Consider the following 19,945-nt stretch of genomic DNA (forward strand, 5'->3'; position numbering starts at 1 on the left):
CCAGACTGAGCCTGATCAACGACAGCAACTGATCCAACAGCTGAACTCTGAGATACAGGCCCTGCGACAGGTGAGGATGTTTATCAATTAATTAATGGCAAGATTTCCATTCTATTTATATAAGTATAATATAAGCATGTTATGTAATTTTAAGTTTATAGTAAACGATCTAAAACATGTACCGTATTTTCCGCACTATAAGCCGCCCCGGGTTATTAGCCGCACCTTCAATGAATGGCATATTTCAAAACTTTGTCCACCTATAAGCCGCCCCGGACTATAAGCCGCGCCTACGCTGCGCTAAAGGGAATGTCAAAAAAACAGTCAGATAGGTCAGTCAAACTTTAATAATATATTAAAAACCAGCGTTCTAACAACTCTGTTCACTCCCAAAATGTACGCAAATGTGCAATCACAAACATAGTAAAATTCAAAATAGTGCAGAGCAATAGCAACATAATGTTGCTGGAACGTTAATGTCACAACACACAAAATAAACATAGCGCTCACTTTCTGAAGTTATTCTTCATTCGTAAATCCTTCGTCTTCGGTGTCCAAATTGAAAAGTTGGGCAAATGTGGGATCCAAAATGGCCGGTTCTGTCTCGTCGAAGTCATCGGAGTCAGTGTCACTGTTGTCCAGCAGTTCTGTGAATCCTGCCTTCCGGAAAGCTCGGACCACAGTTGTGACCGAAATATCTGCCCAGGCATTTACGATCCACTGGCAGATGTTGGCGCCGTCTGGCGCTGTCTCCCTGTCTTAGTGAAGGTGTGTTCGCCTTCTGTCATCCACTGTTCCCACGCAGTTAGCAGTCTAGCTTCGAATGCCCTGTTGACACCAATATCTAGCGGCTGGAGGTCTTTTGTCAATCCACCCGGAATGACGGCGAGTATTGAATTAAGCGCGTAAGCGTGTCTCTTAATGTGATGTTATGAGCTAGCAAATATAACAACTACACTACCCAGCATGCAATGATAGTGACGAGCATGCGCGGTAGCCCTGAGAAGCGTTGTTGTATGCTGGCAGTTAGAATGTGGTTATGAGCACGCTGTGAGTAAACGTTGAGAACTCAGTTAACACGCCTCGTCTGCATTATTTATAATTAGACAGACAACACACTTAATAGGAGCCATTTTGGGGTCTTTACATAAACACACAAATGGAAATGAAACGTCACATATCCCAGCATGCACCGCGCGCTTCTTCTTCTTCCGAGGGCGGGTGGTTGCTTACAGTAGAAGAAGAAGCGCTTCCTGTTCTATGGGGGCGGGTGCTTACCTTGGCGGTTGCTTGCGTAGAAGAAGAAGCGCTTCCTGTTCTACCGGGAAAAAAGATGGCGGCTGTTTACCGAAGTTGCGAGAACGAAACTTTATGAAAATGAATCTTAATATTTATCCATGTATAAAGCGCACCGGGTTAAAAGCCGCACTGTCAGCTTTTGAGTAAATTTGTGGTTTTTAGGTGCGGCTAATGGTGCGGAAAATACGGTACATCTATACATACAGGTATTACCGTATTTTCCGCACTATAAGGCGCACCTAAAAACCACAAATTTTCTCAAAAGCTGACAGTGCGCCTTATAACCCGGTGCGCTTTATATATGGATTAATATTAAGATTCATTTTCATAAAGTTTCGGTCTCGTAACTACGGTAAACAGCCGCCATCTTTTTTCCCGGTAGAACAGGAAGCGCTTCTTCTTCTACGCAAGCAACCGCCAAGGTAAGCACCCGCCCCCATAGAACAGGAAGCGCTTCTTCTTCTACTGTAAGCAACCACCCGCCCGCGTAGAAGAAGAAAAAGCGCGCGGATATTACCGTACGTTTCATTTCCTGTTTACATCTGTAAAGACCACAAAATGGCTCCTACTAAGCGACAAGGATCCGGTTCATGAAAAGACGCAATCTCTCCATCCGCACACGGATTACTATTTCACAGCAACTGATATTCCTGTGAACCGCACTATGGATACAACGGGAGCACGTACGGTGAATATTCGCACCACAGGGAATGAGAAGTCATCCTTCACTGTGGTTCTAGCTTGCCATGCTAATGGCCAGAAACTTCCACCCATGGTGATATTCAAAAGGAAGACCTTGCCAAAAGAGACCTTTCCAGCCGGCGTCATCATAAAAGCTAACTCGAAGGGATGGATGAAGAAAAGATGAGCGAGTGGTTAAGGTAAGTTTACGCGAAGAGGCCGGGTGGCTTTTTTCACGCAGCTCCGTCCATGTTGATATACGACTCCATGCGCGCCCACATCACGCTGGTTTTTAATATATTATTAAAGTTTGACTGACCTATCTGACTGTTTTTTTGACATTCCTTTAGCGCAGTTAGATGCGGCTTACAACACGGGGCGGCTTATAGGTGGACAAAGTTTTGAAATATGCCGTTCATTGAAGGCGCGGCTTATAACCCAGGGCGCCTTATGGTGCGGAAAATACGGTATGTCTATATATAATCTATTTGAAAAACCAGCAATGTATTATGTATTACTAACATGCTCCGATAGTGCTTATATTTTATTTATATTTATTTTGCTTAGGACCTTTATGATGCTAGAGACAAGATTGACGAACTTGAAAACAAGGTGGAGGGGGTGCGTCTTTCTGCATCAGCTATGAAGGGCAATGATACTAGATGCAAGTTTTACACCGGTTTGCCTTGGGACACCTTCATGAGGACTTATTATTTCCTGGCTCCACACGTTCAAGGGAAAACCAAAGACAGCCTTCCGTTTATTGACCAGTTTTTCCTAACCTTGGTTCGACTACGGCTTGACCTCTCATTTGAGCTTCTTGCTTATCAGACTGGCCGCGGTGAAACAACAATAAGAACCTATTTTTGGAAATGGCTGGATGTGATGTATGAATGTAGAATAGAAATTCAATTATTTATTGATTAATTTCAGCATGACAATACACAAGGGAACATAAACAGCTGGCTAACATGTGTTCCAACTGGGTTTCCCTTAAATGAACTAATTCACATCATATATACTGTACCGTATTTTCCGCACCATAAGGCGCCCTGGGTTATAAGCCGCGCCTTCAATGAACGGCATATTTCAAAACTTTGTCCACCTATAAGCCGCCCCGTGTTATAAGCCGCATCTAACTGCGCTAAAGGAATGTCAAAAAAACAGTCAGATAGGTCAGTCAAACTTTAATAATATATTAAAAACCAGCGTTCTAACAACTCTGTTCACTCCCAAAATGTACGCAAATGTGCAATCACAAACATACGTATATCAACCGAGCACTCCCCTCAGCCTTCCCGGTAAGGTCTATTCAGGTGTACTGGAGAGGAGGCTACGCCGGATAGTCGAACCTCGGATTCAGGAGGAACAGTGTGGTTTTCGTCCTGGTCGTGGAACTGTGGACCAGCTCTATACTCTCGGCAGGGTCCTTGAGGGTGCATGGGAGTTTGCCCAACCAGTCTACATGTGCTTTGTGGACTTGGAGAAGGCATTCGACCGTGTACCCCGGGAAGTCCTGTGGGGAGTGCTCAGAGAGTATGGGGTAACGGACTGTCTTATTGTGGCAGTTCGCTCCCTGTATGATCAGTGTCAGAGCTGGGTCCGCATTGCCGGCAGTAAGTCGGACACGTTTCCAGTGAGGGTTGGACTCCACCAAGGCTGCCCTTTGTCACCGATTCTGTTCATAACTTTTATGGACAGAATTTCTAGGCGCAGTCAGGGCGTTGAGGGGATCTGGTTTGGTGGCTGCAGGATTAGGTCACTGCTATTTGCAGATGATGTGGTCCTGATGGCTTCCTCCGGCCAAGATCTTCAGCTCTCACTGGATCGGTTCGCAGCCGAGTGTGAAGCGACTGGGATGGGAATCAGCACCTCCAAGTCCGAGTCCATGGTTCTCTCCCGGAAAAGGGTGGAGTGCCATCTCCGGGTTGGGGAGGAGATCTTGCCCCAAGTGGAGGAGTTCAAGTACCTCGGAGTCTTGTTCACGAGTGGGGGAAGAGTGGATCGTGAGATCGACAGGCGGATCGGTGCGGCGTCTTCAGTAATGCGGACGCTGTATCGATCCGTTGTGGTGAAGAAGGAGCTGAGCCGGAAGGCAAAGCTCTCGATTTACCGGTCGATCTACGTTCCCATCCTCACCTATGGTCATGAGCTTTGGGTCATGACCGAAAGGACCAGATCACGGGTACAAGCGGCCGAAATGAGTTTCCTCCCCCGAGGGGCGGGGCTCTCCCTTAGAGATAGGGTGAGAAGCTCTGTCATTCGGGGGGAGCTCAAAGTAAAGCCGCTGCTCCTCCACATCGAGAGGAGCCAGATGAGGTGGTTCGGGCATCTGGTCAGGATGCCACCCGAACGCCTCCCTAGGAAGGTGTTTCGGGCACGTCCGACCGGTAGGAGGCCACGGGGAAGACCCAGGACACGCTGGGAAGACTATCTCTCCCGGCTGGCCTGGGAACGCCTCGGGATCCCCCGTTAGGAGCTGGACGAAGTGGCTGGGGAGAGGGAAGTCTGGGCTTCCCTGCTTAAGCTGCTGCCCCCGCGACCCGACCTCGGATAAGCGGAAGAAGATGGATGGATGGATCAACATGGACAGAGCTGCGTGAAAAAAGCCACCCGGCCTCTTCGCGTAAACTTAAACTTACCTTAACCACTCGCTCATCTTTTCTTCATCCATCCCTTCGAGTTAGCTTTTATGATGACGCCGGCTGGAAAGGTCTCTTTTGGCAAGGTCTTCCTTTTGAATATCACCATGGGTGGAAGTTTCTGGCCATTAGCATGGCAAGCTAGAACCACAGTGAAGGATGACTTCTCATTCCCTGTGGTGCGAATATTCACCGTACGTGCTCCCGTTGTATCCACAGTGCGGTTCACAGGAATATCAGTTGCTGTGAAATAGTAATCCGTGTGCGGATGGAGAGATTGCGTCTTTTCATGAACCGGATCCCTGTCGCTTAGTAGGAGCCATTTTGTGGTCTTTACAGATGTAAACACACAAAGGAAATGAAACGTACGGTAATATCCGCACGCTTTTTCTTCTTCTACGCGGGCGGGTGGTTGCTTACAGTAGAAGAAGAAGCGCTTCCTGTTCTATGGGGGTGGGTGCTTACCTTGGCGGTTGCTTGCGTAGAAGAAGAAGCGCTTCCTGTTCTACCGGGAAAAAAGATGGCGGCTGTTTACCGTAGTTGCGAGATCGAAACTTTATGAAAATGAATCGTAATATTAATCCTTATATAAAGCGCACCGGGTTATAAGGCGCACTGTCAGCTTTTGAGAAAATTTGTGGTTTTTAGGTGCGCCTTATAGTGCGGAAAATACGGTATATGAAAATCTAAAGAGAATGTAACCGATCCCCAAAAATATATAATCTGAATACAATCTCAATTTATGTAAATAAAGCTGATAATGGGGAAGGTAAGAATTGTAGGTATGATAACAAAGAAAGTAACTGAACCAGTTTGTCATCATATGCTGTAGTGTAGACATTGCAGTTTGAATTAAAAATAATATAGTATTATAAATTATTCAACATACCCTGCCATGCAAGTACAATGTGCAGCCAAAACCTCCCCTCCATCATGAATCCCCACCCACGGCTGGTGGCTAGGGTCATTCATCCGCTGCGATGGTCTAACACTGGCTTGCAGGATGGTCACTGATGAACATGTTTTGAGGTGTCTTACAGTTTGAACAAATCCAGCTGTGAAGTAACGATGAGCTTCCAGTGATTTGTATGCCTTCATGGCCTGATGAGTGAAAACGCCTGTAATTTTAAATAAATAATTCAGTTAAAAAAAGGAACAGTAATTCAGCAAATAATAAATCATAATACTGAACTGAATTTGAATGAGCTCTCTACAGAATAAATATACAGATACTGGTAGCCACCGTGTCATCCTCCCTTGGGTGATTTAACAATTTTTATGTGATTTATTCGTTATATAACAACCGAAGCTAACAACCGACCTGGTGCGCTTGTGAGGTAGACATAAAGATTTCCAAATTCCATGTCCGGCCATTGTGTAGGATTATCAGTCCACGCATCTGCTGGAAGGCGGTAAGGGCAGTCGTTTAATCCAACTACAGAACATTTTAACTTGTATCTTAACCTAGCCTCACTGGAAAGACTATTTACATAGGCATGCGCCATTTAGAACAGTTTAAAATGCCGTGAAACCTCGTTAAATGCCTTTTCTGTCAATGCTGTGTTCGCTGTGAGCTGGTTTGTTTTCAACGAATTCAATATGGCGACCGCGTTGCTAGGGGATTGGAGGGCGGAAGTGACGTAGGTCCGCCCTCGCCCATAACAGCGATGTGCATTGTTGGCTAAACTTTAACTAGAGTTGGTTTATCTATTCTAAATATATTTAAAACTCTTTGTTTTGCATACCTCGACAGATTCAGTGCCACAGTTTTTGTTTGCGTCCAATAAAAATGGTCACCACATTCATGTTAATCAAGGAACCATGGCAACGAGGTGACCGCCTCAGACCGGAAAAGGCGGGGTTTCCCAACCACCAAACCCACGACGCTACATTACGATATTAACGTTAACTTGTACACAACCGAATTCATGTAATGCAGAGAATTTGTACTGAAGTTATATAAAGTTATTTCAGCCCCTCTCCAGTCTACAATGGTTATATTTAAAGTAGCGAAGGCAAAAAGTCAAACTCAGCGTTGTTTAAAAATATGCCTGATAATATATTCATCCAAAAACAAAATAACCATCGTTTAGGAATAATCACGGTAACATAAACTGTTTGTTAACACTTAAAAAAATAAGAAATTTAAAAAAAGTTCACATAATGTGTACATTTTCCATCAAGAGAGTTTGATTTTTGAACAGGCATTGCGTTCGGCACCTTCCCATTTTGCGCAAGCGACACAATCATCAAATCCACCGTTAGGATAGCACAGTTTAGTTGTAGAAAAACGTATTATTTACCTAGTATATAACTTGAAGTTAAATATCAACCCATCTTCAGTGCACAACAGTTACGTTAAAGTAAGTGGAACCGAAAAACAAAAACAGCCAACCCCTTTGTGTTTGTGGTGTCCAAAAATATGCCTGATTGAATGATCGTTCGGAAACATACAAACCAACATTTAAATGTAATCACGTCGGCAGACACAATTTTCCCGAGCTAACACGCAAAAGCTTATCCGCCAAAGTATACAAAGTATGTCGTCTTTACGGTTGGAGTACTTCATTTTTTGAACAGGCATCACGCCAGAAACCCTAACCCGAGTGGGCTTTCTTCGTTGTAGGCGCTCGAAGGAGCCACAAAAAAAAAAACACCAATTCGATTGTTTATTTTTTTCCGTGGTTTGTTTACGTTTTTCTTTTTTTTGTGCCAACGAGGAGGGGGATAACATGGCTTCCACCGCGTTGCTCTCGCCCATGGTGGATTACTACAACGACGAAGAGGAACTCGACAGTGTGGACGACGACGACGACCGCAGCTTCAGAGGCAGAGACTCGGAAGAAGGTAACAAAACGCTGCGGGGAATGAAGCGAAGAAGCTTCCCTGGTCCGTCTAGTTGTTGGGAATACATCGTATTGTAGTACAGGAAGGCGCATTTTTTTGCTCAAAAAAGTGTAGTAAATGTTTGAATTTGGTGTAAATGTGTTGATTAACGTGCTTGGTAATGGGAGCGATGTGCCACCACGATAGGTTAGCTTGCTTATGCTAACGTTTACATTTTTTTTAACCCTTGTGTGGTGTTTGGGTCTGTGGGACCCGCTTTAATTTTTTTATTAAAAGAAAAATGATACAATTAATTAATGTTTTTAAACTGAGACTCACTGACTTTGACTCATTTTCTGTGAAGAACATATATCAAAATACATATTTAATGACCACACACCATCAGTGTTGGGTTAGTTACTGAAAACCAGTAACTAGTTACTAGTTACTTTATTTCAAAAGTAACTCAGTTACTAACTCAGTTACTTAAACCAAAAAGTAATGCGTTACTGTGAAAAGTAACTATTTAGTTACTTATATATATTTTTTAATTTTTTGAAGGCCCCATTTAATGCCCTTTTAGCCTTCATTTTAGTACTGTTATTGCATTGGAGAATAATACTGTAACCGAGCGTTCTGGGTTCGCATATTCCATGTACTGATACAATATAATAATAAAATAATAAATGGGAGTCATGAGAGCAGGTCCGGTCTCCACCACTTCTTTAATGTCATCTCCACACTTATAGACCTCTTACGTCACAGCCCTACGGCAACTCTGGAGGGATAAAACTCCTTCTCCTTACCTAACACTCCGGTAACTTGGGACACCCTGAACTGTTTGTTACATACGTCCCCCCCTCAATTAGAAACGTCCCCGTTTCGTCACAAACAAAATAGGTAACAAACAAGGGGAAATAGAGCAGAGAAGAAAAAAAACTTTACAATCTTAATGCACACAACAAATCAACAATATTTTAACTGATCCACACAGTATTACATAGGCTAGCACACTGGCCCCTCAAAACATGCAAAAACTTGCAGATGCGAAGGAGGTCGCTCCAATCGCCCCCTGCGAGATAGTTCAATTGTGCGCAGGAGGTCGCCCCAGTCAACCCCTGCGAGATAGTCCGATTGTGACGCGCCATCATGCCCTCAGACTTGGGGTTATAGGCAGTGAAGGAATCAATAAAGTACAATCTAGTGGTGCTGGCAGAGTCTCTGGAAGGGGGCAACCACCCTGGGACCCCCCCATGGGACTTACGGGCCACTCCAGAATGTCCATGACCACCCTCCTGAGGGGCCGACAAACCTGGGACCACCCCATGGGAACTTCTGGGCCACTCCAAAATGTCCATGGTTACCCTCTGGAAGGACGGCAACAATTCTGGGACCCGCCCATGGGGACTTATGGGCAACTCCAGAATGTCCATGGCCACCCTCTGGAGGGGGCGACAAATCTGGGACCCACCCACGGGGACCCCAAGGGACCGGCGGGCCCGACACGCTCCGCACTGCTCACACCACAATCGGATGTCCTTCAGCATGAAGGGCCAGTAGTAAGATTGCCAAGAACGCCTCCGTAACCAGCCGGCTAACGTCCATAGCAAACATCCCCAAGTTCTCCCCCGGAGAACGCACACGCGCCGATAGACTGGCCCCAAAGCGGTCCACCAATTGTCTCTGTCCAGCTGAGAAACTCCGGCTCCTGTCGCCGGTGAAGGGAGCGGCCAAGTCCATTCCCGACACTCACGCCGTGTGAGTGTCCGTCAAACAGCGCCCCGCCGGGCTTAAAAGGGTCCTCGTCACCACACCACGTGTCCGCAAAATAGCCAGGAAGCTTAGCAGCTAACTGGAAACTCACGAGTCCCGTGTAACACTTTTTTTTTTTAACACAGCGGTTAAAATCCCACCGCTGCCACCAATGTAACCGAGCGTTCTGGGTTCGCATATTCCATGTACTGATACAATATAATAATAAAATAATAAATGGGAGTCATGAGAGCAGGTCCGGTCTCCACCACTTCTTTAATGTCATCTCCACACTTATAGACCTCTTACGTCACAGCCCTACGGCAACTCTGGAGGGATAAAACTCCTTCTCCTTACCTAACACTCCGGTAACTTGGGACACCCTGAACTGTTTGTTACAATACAATCTGTTGATCAACTTGACATGCATTTGCATCACTGAACTCTGCTAAGCAATGTGGTCTACATACAACACACAAAGACATAGATATGTTTTAAAGGGCCAATTTGTTTCAGACCAGAACAAATTGACAAAACTATTTTAAATAGCTGCAACTTAACATACATAAGTAACAAACAGCATAATAACAACATAGCTGTAAAACAAGAAAGGCACACACTACATACATAAAGCCTAACCAGGCGTTTTTTTATCTCAAGGAATTCTGAAATAAAATCATGTCTGAAGCCCAGAACATTCTACACATTTCCCCACTTAGTTTAGAGAAAAGGAAATATTAGCCTGGCCCACTAGTATCCCTCTTTAGGTTTGTGAACTTTATAGTCTAAACATTTAGAGTGATGTGATAATCAAACACTCTAAAAGTCTAAAATGAAAGAGTATATAAGAGAATTGACAGAGTGTGTGTACCTTCAGTGTGCAGTGCCTCATTAAAATCCAGCCGCTGTTGGAGGTGGAGGTGAAGTGTGTGTGTCTTTACTAGCTTCGTCGAAGCATGTTGTTTTTGTCGCTGTTTCAGCATATTTGAAACTTACATTCAACTAAAATGTTCTTTTCTTTGTGGTCGATAAAAGAAACGTACTGAAAATATCTCCATTTTAAGAAACTCTGCTTCGGGGTTCGCCATGACGTCTTGATAGTAGACACAGACACGCCCCCTCCCACACACACACACACACACACACACACACACACACACACACGTACACACAGACAGCGCGCGGCGCGCCTCTATTTTGTCGCCTCTTCAGCAGCGCTGCAACACTCAGATCTTCTCAGTTTCTAGCCGATACTACATAAAAAATAACGCAAAATAACGCAGTAACGCATCATGTAGTAACGGTAACTGAGTTACTGAATATAAAAAATAACGCGTTAGATTACTAGTTACCGCCGATAGTAACGGCGTTACAGTAACGCGTTACTTTGTAACGCGTTAGTCCCAACACTGCACACCATACACCCACCCTACACATTTCTATTACATATAGAGATGTCCGATAATGTCATTTTTGCCGATATTCCAATATTGTCCAACTCTTAATTACCGGTTCCAATATCAAGTAGTGGAATTAACACTTTATGATGCCTAATTTTGTTGTGATGCCCCGCTGGATGTATTAAACAATGTAACAAGGTTTTCCAAAATAAATCAACTCAAGTTATGGGAAAAAAAAACAACAACATGGCACTGCCATGTTTATTATTAAAGTCACAAAGTGCATTCTTTTTTTAAACATGCCTCCAAACAGCAGCTTGGAATTTGGGACATGCTCTCCCTGAGAGAGCATGAGGAGGTTGAGGTGGTAGGGGGTAGCGGGGGGGGTGTATATTGTAGCGTCCCGGAAGAGTTAGTGCTGCAAGGGGTTCTGGGTATTTGTTCTGTTGTGTTTATGTTGTGTTACGTTGCGGATGTTCTCCCGAAATGTGTTTGTCATTCTTGTTTGGTGTGGGTTCACAATGTGGCACATATTTGTAACAATGTTAAAGTTGTTTAAACGGCCACCTGTATGGCTGTTGACCAAGTATGCTTGCATTCACTTGTGTGTGTGAAAAACTATAGATATCATGTGATTGGGCCGGCACGCAAAGGCAGTGCCTTTAAGGTTTATTGGCGCTCTGTACTTCTCCCTATGTCCGTGTACCACTCCGTACAGCGGCGTTTTAGTCATAAATTTTTACTTTTTGAAACCGATACCGATATACACAGTCGTGGAATGAACACATTATGATGCCTAATTTTGTTGTGATGCCCAGCTGGATGCATTAAACAATGTAACAAGGTTTTCCAAAATAAATCAACTCAAGTTATGGGGAAAAAACAACAACATGGCACTGCCATGTTTATTATTAAAGTCACAAAGTGCATTATTTTTTTAAACATGCCTCAAAACAGCAGCTTGGAATTTGGGACATGCTCTCCCTGAGAGAGCATGAGAAGGTTGAGGTGGTAGGGGGCAGCGGGGGGTGTATATTGTAGCGTCCCGGAAGAGTTAGTGCTGCAAGGGGTTCTGGGTATTTGTTCTGCTGTGTTTATGTTGTGTTACGGTGCGGATGTTCTCCCGAAATGTGTTTGTCACTCTTGTTTGGTGTGGGTTCACAGTGTGGTGCATATTTGTAACAGTGTTAAAGTTGTTTATACGGCCACCCTCAGTGTGACCTGTATGGCTGTTGACCAAGTATGGGTTGCATTCACTTGTGTGTGTGAAAAGCCGTAGATATCATGTGATTGGGCCGGCACGCAAAGGCAGTGCCTTTAAGGTTTATTGGCGCTCTGTACTTCTCCCTACGTCCGTGTACTACTCCGTACAGCAGCGTTTTAGTCATAAATTTTTACTTTTTGAAACCGATACCGATAATTTCCGATATTACATTTCAAAGCATTTATCGACCGATAATATCGGCAGTCCGATATTATCGGACATCTCTAATTACATATAAGATGGCCGGGTCCACTGGACCCGGTGCTAATAGAAGTGTGGAAATTGATGTTCTGTGTACCACACACACACACACACACACACACACACACACACACACACACACACACACACACACACACACACACACACACACACACACACACACACACACAGCAGGCCTACAGGAGGAGGACAGAGTGTAGGTACACAGAACATCAGAGGGTCAAATGTGCGAGAAAATGAGAGCAGACAGTGTTGACAAGCAATGTTGCAACCTTGTGTGGGAACCGCAGGTGCAGAAACACAAAAGAAGAATCCCTGTGTGATGCAGAAACTGCCAGAGAAATGTTCCATGCAACGTTCATATTGTTGTTACTCAGCCAGTCTGATGGACCCGTTGCATTTTGTGGCTTTTAATGCCTCACAATCAAACACTTTTATGTTAAAATACTGAACATACGTTTATTGGGATAAGGTAAACATCTGTTCAGTATTTTAACATAAAAGACGGTCGAATGCTTTCTCCAAGTCCACAAAGCACATGTAGACTGGTTGGGCAAACTCCCATGGACCCTCAAGGACCCTGCCGAGAGTATAGAGCTGGTCTACCGTTCCAGGACGAAAACCACACAGTTCCTCAAACGAACTAATAAAATAAGTTTGAATATTTCTCTTTTGGTCTATGCTTTCTATGTGATGTTGGTGTGGTTCCTGCTCATTTTGATCATTTTCATGGTCAAAATCGCGGAAATTCCGTGTTTCCTGAGCTGTGCGTGTCAGCCTTCAATAAGGAAAACAGGCGTTTAGGAAATAAAAGACAATTAGGCCAAACTCAATAATTGAGGGCACATCTTAACCTGTATAATTAAACCTTAATTAAGCAAAAATAGGATTTACTCGATTAATCGATCGGGATATTCGATAGAATACTCGATTACTAAAATATTCGATAGCTGCAGCTCTACTTCAGATACAAATACAGAAAGGTAAGATACACTCACGATACTTGATATATTTTGTTAAAAGCAAATGCATACTTGCCAACCCTCCCGAATTTTCCGGGAGACTCCCGAAATTCAGCGCCTCTCCCGAAAACCTCCCGGGACAAATATTCTCCCGAAAATCTCCCGATTTTCAGCCGGAGCTGGAGGCCACGCCCCCTCCAGCTCCATGCGGACCTGAGTGAGGACAGCCTTTTTTTTATGGCGGGAGGACAACAGGGTGACAAGAACTAAATCATCCAGACTAGAGATAAATTGTATTATTATGTTTATCTTACCTAAAAATAAATATATTTATTAATTAAAAAAAACCCAACTAAATACATTTTTACTATATTTTGCTAAAAACATCAAAATTAATTGTATTTTTATTTGTATTTTTTCATGACTCCTTATTACACCCAGCCATAGAATTATACATTAAAATAAACATATTTGAAATAATTGATTTTGAATTATCATAATAATTCATTTAAAATGACCATATATAATTATTAAAATAATTGCTTGTTTATCAACAACTTTAGCATTTTATTCATTACATTTTGAAACTCTCAGAAGCCAAGTTATGTTATATTCCTTAATATTTATTTATGCAAGTTTGAAGTATCAATTATCTAAACAGTTTTGTTTGCATATTTTCAGGATGTAGATATCTATCTATATATATATATATATATATCCATCCATCCATCTTCTTCCGCTTATCCGAGGTCGGGTCGCGGGGGCAGCAGCTTAAGCAGGGAAGCCCAGACTTCCCTCTCCCCAGCCACTTCGTCCAGCTCCTCCCGGGGGATCCCGAGGCGTTCCCAGGCCAGCCGGGAGAGATAGTCTTCCCAGCGTGTCCTGGGTCTTCCCCGTGGCCTCCTACCGGTCGGACGTGCCCGAAACACCTTCCTAGGGAGGCGTTCGGGTGGCATCCTGACCAGATGCCCGAACCACCTCATCTGGCTCCTCTCGATGTGGAGGAGCAGCGGCTTTACTTTGAGCTCCCCCCGAATGACAGAGCTTCTCACCCTATCTCTTTTATATTTATTCATTTAAAAAAAAAAACTAAATACATTTTTACTATATTTTGCTAAAAACATCAAAATTAATTGTATTTTTATTTGTATTTTTTCGTGACTCCTTATTACACCCAGCCATAGAATTATACATTAAAATAAACATATTTGAAATAATTGATTTTAAATTATCATAATAATTCATTTAAAATGACCATATTTAATTATTAAAATAATTGCTTGTTTATCAACAACTTTAGCATTTTATTCATTACATTTTGAAACTCTCAGAAGCCAAGTTATGTTATCCATCCATCCATTTTCTACCGCTTATTCCCTTTGGGGTCGCGGGGGGCGCTGGAGCCTATCTCAGCTACAATCGGGCGGAAGGCGGGGTACACCCTGGACAAGTCGCCACCTCATCGCAGGGCCAACACAGATAGACGGACAACATTCACACTCACATCCACACACTAGGGCCAATTTAGTGTTGCCAATCAACTTATCCCCAGGTGCATGTCTTTGGAGGTGGGGGGAAGCCGGAGTACCCGGAGGGAACCCACGCAGTCACGGGGAGAACATGCAAACTCCACACAGAAAGATCCCGAGCCCGGGATTGAACCCAAGACTACTCAGGACCTTCGTATTGTGAGGCAGATGCACTAACCCCTCTGCCACCGTGAAGCCCCAAGTTATGTTATATTCCTTAATATTTATATATGCAAGTTTGAAGTATCAATTATCTAAACACAGTTTGTTTGCATATTTTCAGGATGTAGATATCTCTATATATATATATATATATATATATATATATATATATATATATATATATATATATATATATATATATATATATATATATATATATATATATATATATATATATGTATGTATATATGAAATACTTGACTTGGTGAGTTCTAGCTGTCAATATACTGCTCCCCTCTTAACCACGCCCCACCCCACCCCCGACCACGCCCCCACCCCCCACCTCCGGAAATCGGAGGTCTCAAGGTTGGCAAGTATGAGCAAATGGGACCAAAAAAGTATTTAATAACAACTTTATCAAATACTTTTTGGACCCATTTATCAGATCATAATATCATTATATCGTTTTTATGAAAGCAAATTTACTTAATTTATTTTCCCTGTCATTCTAACGTGCAACCTACATCAACATCGATTAGAGCTGCACATATGAATTCAAGCTGAAAAAAAACAAAAACTTCAAAAAGTATCTATGCCTCACCTGGTGTCTAGTTCACCGCACGCCACTGGTGGGAGCCCTGGGCTTGTTTCTTTGCAATGAAATGCTGATGGAAATCAGCCTTTGGTTACAATCTGTCACTTTTCTATTTGATATGTTCATTAATGTGCATTGTATCATGTCACAAAGTTAGAACAAATGGCAAGTTCCTATGAGGAGTTTTACTGTACATCTATAAACAAGCTCATTGGTGTGTCTAGTGCACAGGTGTCAAACTCAAGGCCCGCACGTCATTTTATATAATCCGCAAAAGCCTGGGAATAATATGCGTCAATAAAATACAACCACCTCAGTGGCCTTGTGGTTAGAGTGTCCGCCCTGAGACTAAGAGGTTGTGAGTTCAAACCCCGGCCGAGTCATACCAAAGACTATAAAAATGGGACCCATTGCCTCCCTGCTTGGCACTCAGCATCAAGGTGTTGGATTTGGGGGTTAAATCACCAAATGATCCCCGAGCGTGGCCCACCCTGCTGCTCACTGCTCCCCTCACCTCCCAGGGCGTGAACAAGGGGATGGGTCAAATGCAGAGGACAGATTTCACCACCTAGTGTGTGTGTGACAATCATTGGAACTTTAACTTATATTTTCTTTCTTTACTTTCTTATTTTCTTACTAAAGGTATTAGGGTTTTTTTTTTTCTAGTTTGACAGGGGGAAACAAATTGTGTCCAAAATTGCAACAAATATTATATTATCTAACTTTGTTGGTCAAAATCCAAATAAATATTAAAATTTCTGCTTAACTTATGATTTCGAAGCAAGTTATCCATCAAATTGTACACTATAAAAATGACCAGTAGATTTTACTGTAAAATTTAGGGAGGTTTTTTTTTACTGCATATTACTGTAAGTTGGAAAAAAATGTACCAATGTTTGGTTTTTTTTACAGTAAAAGTCGACTGAGCTGTCAGTTGTTTTTTTTTTAATCCACGGTTGATGATTTTATGGTACCACATTTTATTATGGTAATAAACTGGCAGCTGAGTTGCCAAAATAAAATTAAACAGCGGTACTGTATTTCTATTTACAGTAATATGTTGTAAAAATAATAATAATAAAATATGTTAATTAATGTGCATTGTATTATGTCACAAAGTTAGATGTTGGTCAAAATCCAAATAAATATTACAATTTCTGCTTAACTTATGATTTCAAAGCAAGTTATCCATCAAATTGTACACTATAAAAATGACCAGTAGATTTTACTGTAAAATTTAGGGAGTTTTTTTTTTTTTTTTACTGCATATTACTGTAAGTTGGAAAAAAATGTGCCAATGTTTGTTTTTTTTTACAGTAAAAGTCGACTGAGCTGTCAGTTGTTGTTTTTTTTTAATCCACGGTTGATGATTTTATGGTACCACATTTTATTATGGTAATAAACTGGCAGCTGAGTTGCCAAAATAAAATTAAACAGCGGTACTGTATTTCTATTTACAGTAATATGTTGTAAAAATAAAAATAATAATAATACAATATGTTAATGTGCATTGTATCATGTCACAAAGTTAGAACAAATGGCAAGTTCCTATGAGGAGTTTTATTATACATCTATAAACAAGCTCATTGGTGTGTCTAATGCACAGGTGTCCAACTCAAGGCCCACGTCATTCTATATGGTCCGCAAAAGCCTGGAAATAATATGCGTCAATAAAATACGACCGGCTCAGTGGCCTTGTGGTTAGAGTGTCCGCCCTGAGACTGGGAGGTTGTGAGTTCAAACCCCGGCCGAGTCATACCAAAGACTATAAAAATGGGACCCATTGCCTCTCTGCTTGGCACTCAGCATCAACCGATCTCAGGGCGGACACTCTAACCCAGGCCTGGGCAATTATTTTTGACTCGAGGGGCCACATTTAGAGAAAAAAGTGTGTCTATTTTTAGGAACTCTAATACAAAACCTCACAATGATGTCTGATTGAATGCTAAAAACGAATGCTAAAATTCGGAATGGAGTTTTACAATTTTTTTACTGAATGAGACACCCAGAATGTACATGAAAATAAAGAATGTGTGATTTACAATATTAACTATGAACGATAAAACACTGAATATTGACAACATATGAACGTCACACCCCCTCTCGACCGACATGTTTTACAATCAAGCGAAACGCAACAAAAATGCAACAAACACAGCGAAATATGAACGTGAAGGGTAAAAATAAAACCCAAATACAATCTGATACATCTGATACATCACTAAGCTTTAGAACAGGGGTGTCAAACTCAAATACAGAGTGGGCCAAAATTGAAAACTGAACAAAGCCGCGGGGCAAGGTTGAACAAATTAACCTTTTAATAGGGACCCAAACAAGTTTTGCATTGAATATTAAACAAGCAAGGCTTATATGACTTTATAGTGACAAGCAAAATCGAGTTTCAAATAATAATAATAACAATTCAAAAATATCAATGAGTTATCAAATACAATTTAAATAAAAATTGAATGCCTCTTTTCTATTTGCAGCATTCAGAGGTAAATATCAACATTAACTTTTTCCACAGGCTAATAAATTAGAAAATAAAATAACAATGAATAAACCAACCAATCGGGACTTTAAACTGCTCAGTTTGCAACACACTGATCTAATCTGATGTGCCCAAGCCAGATACCTGCCATCTTTTCTTGGATGCTAGTTCATTAATGTCGGGGCTCAGGCTTTGAGCTGAGGCAACCTTCATTATCGAACGAAGGTGTTCATCAGTCATTATATCTCGTATCTCGCTACAATATACACCCCCCCCCCTCCCGTAGCTCCCGGAAGAGTTAGTGCTGCAAAGGGTTCTGGGTATTTGTTCTGTTGTGTTAAGGTGCGGATGTTCTCCCAAAATGTGTTTGTCATTCTTGTTTGCTGTGGGTTCACAGTGTGGCGTATATTTCTCACAAAACTTAAAGTTGTTTATACGGCAACCCTCAAGTATGCGTTGCATTCACTTTTGAGTGCGTGCAGAAGCGGCACATATTATGTGACTGGGTCAGCATACGTTGGACTGGATGAAAAGCGGATGTGACGATTTTCGGGACGGGCACTGAAATCTGGTACTCTCCTGGGAGGGTTGGCAAGTATGAGAATTAGCGGTGAATGCTGTGTTACCGCGGCACCGCCGCTTAATATGATCGGCGGGCCAGCTCAAGTGTTAATTTGATATCGCCTCAAGGGCCAAGTGAAATTACACGGCGGGCCAAATTTGGCCTGTGGGCCAGAGTTTGACACCCATTAGGGATGTCCCAAACCGATATTTGGATCGGATCGGCCGCCGATATTTGCCAAAAAATGCGTATCGACAAGGCATGGGAAAATGCCGATCCAGATCCAGTTTTTTTTTTTAAACTTCGGTCCGTGTTTTCCAACGCACCTATTTAAATAATACATTCCACTTTTCTGCTGCTCCCTAATTTCCGTTCCGCATTTTCCAGCACACCTTCAACACATCCACAGGTCTGTGGATTCTCACGCAGTTGCCTTTAGCTGCGGACATTACACGACAGGCTCTTCTCACTCTTTTCAGTCTGTCCTTCTCACAGACAGCGAGCGCACCTTCTTACATACGTCACATACTGTCACGTCATACGTTACATACGTATACGCCCTCCCCGAGCAGAGAGGTAGCAGCATGGCTAACATTAGCTGTGATGCTAGCGCACGGCAAATCTATGCCACGCACAAAATCAAATAAAAAAATAAGCGCATAACAATTTTCGACACACGGACACGACAGAGAAAACAGTTTTCGTCATCATTGTTCAAATATTGTAACGTCTGTCGAGACGCTTATCTCCATTCGGTGCCACACGTCCACACCATCAAAATGCCGAGGCAAACATTTCCACATCAACACCGTATGAAAAAAATAGTAATTTTTTTTAGTTGTGATTTCCCTCTCTGCGTGAAAGTTTAAAAGTAGCATATATTAATGCAGTATGAATAAGAATGTTTTAATGTAGACACATAGAATCATCATACTGCTGTGATTATATTATATGCATCAGTGGCATAGTGGTTAGAGTGTCCGTCCTGAGATCGGTAGGTTGTGAGTTCAAACCCCGGCCGAGTCATACCAAAGACTATAAAAATGGGACCCATTACCTCCCTGCTTGGCACTCAGCATCAAGGGTTGGAATTGGGGGTTAAATCACCAAAATGATTCCCGGGTGCGGCCACCGCTGCTGCCCACTGCTCCCCTCACCTCCCAGGGGGTGATCAAGGGTGATGGGTCAAATGCAGAGAATAATTTCGCCACACCTAGTGTGTGTGTGACAATCATTGGTACTTTAACTTTAACTTTAACTTTATCAAGTGTTCATTCAAGGCTAAGGCAAAATATCCACATATATATCGTGTATCGCGATATGGCCTTAAAATATCGCAATATTAAAAAAGACCATATCGCCCAGCCCTAGTTCAATGATGCCATTTCTGTTTGTCATGTATAATTTTGTCTATTTTGTGTTTATCCTTGAATAAACAGGTCAGTTTCTTGTTACCAACCATTGTGTATTATTCAAACTCCCCTAATTCAGCTGGCTAGTTGTTATCAAGAGTACTAAAACCCTTTTCAACATGATTCTGACAACTAAGTAGGCTAAA

At 42.4% G+C, this 19,945-nt stretch overlaps 1 protein-coding gene and 1 long non-coding RNA gene across 4 annotated transcripts in view; one reads left to right on the top strand and one right to left on the bottom strand.

Annotated features, from left to right (window-relative positions):
* Positions 1–6,353, bottom strand: part of LOC133578322 (uncharacterized) — a 6,467-nt gene extending 114 nt beyond the window's left edge. Inside the window, exons 1-3 of the long non-coding RNA XR_009811843.2 lie at positions 5,944–6,353; positions 5,512–5,740; positions 1–61 (exon numbers count right to left, since the gene is read on the bottom strand). The exon at positions 1–61 is cut by the window's left edge and continues 114 nt beyond it. This is a non-coding gene — a long non-coding RNA (uncharacterized lncRNA). The remainder of the gene's footprint in view (positions 62–5,511; positions 5,741–5,943) is intronic.
* Positions 1–19,945, top strand: part of suds3 (SDS3 homolog, SIN3A corepressor complex component) — a 62,140-nt gene that overhangs the window by 1,709 nt on the left and 40,486 nt on the right. For 2 of the 3 annotated variants that reach the window (XM_061932628.2, XM_061932621.2), the window contains exons 2-3: positions 1–70; positions 7,343–7,469. The exon at positions 1–70 is cut by the window's left edge and continues 286 nt beyond it. In XM_061932628.2, coding sequence (XP_061788612.1) covers positions 1–70; positions 7,343–7,469 — 197 coding nt within the window. Of the gene's footprint in view, positions 71–6,845; positions 6,986–7,342; positions 7,470–19,945 lie in introns of those variants that run through there. The other variant, XM_061932642.1, reaches the window with a different exon arrangement.

Source organism: Nerophis lumbriciformis, linkage group LG03 (genome assembly GCF_033978685.3).
Source record: "Nerophis lumbriciformis linkage group LG03, RoL_Nlum_v2.1, whole genome shotgun sequence".
NCBI lineage: Eukaryota > Metazoa > Chordata > Actinopteri > Syngnathiformes > Syngnathidae > Nerophis > Nerophis lumbriciformis.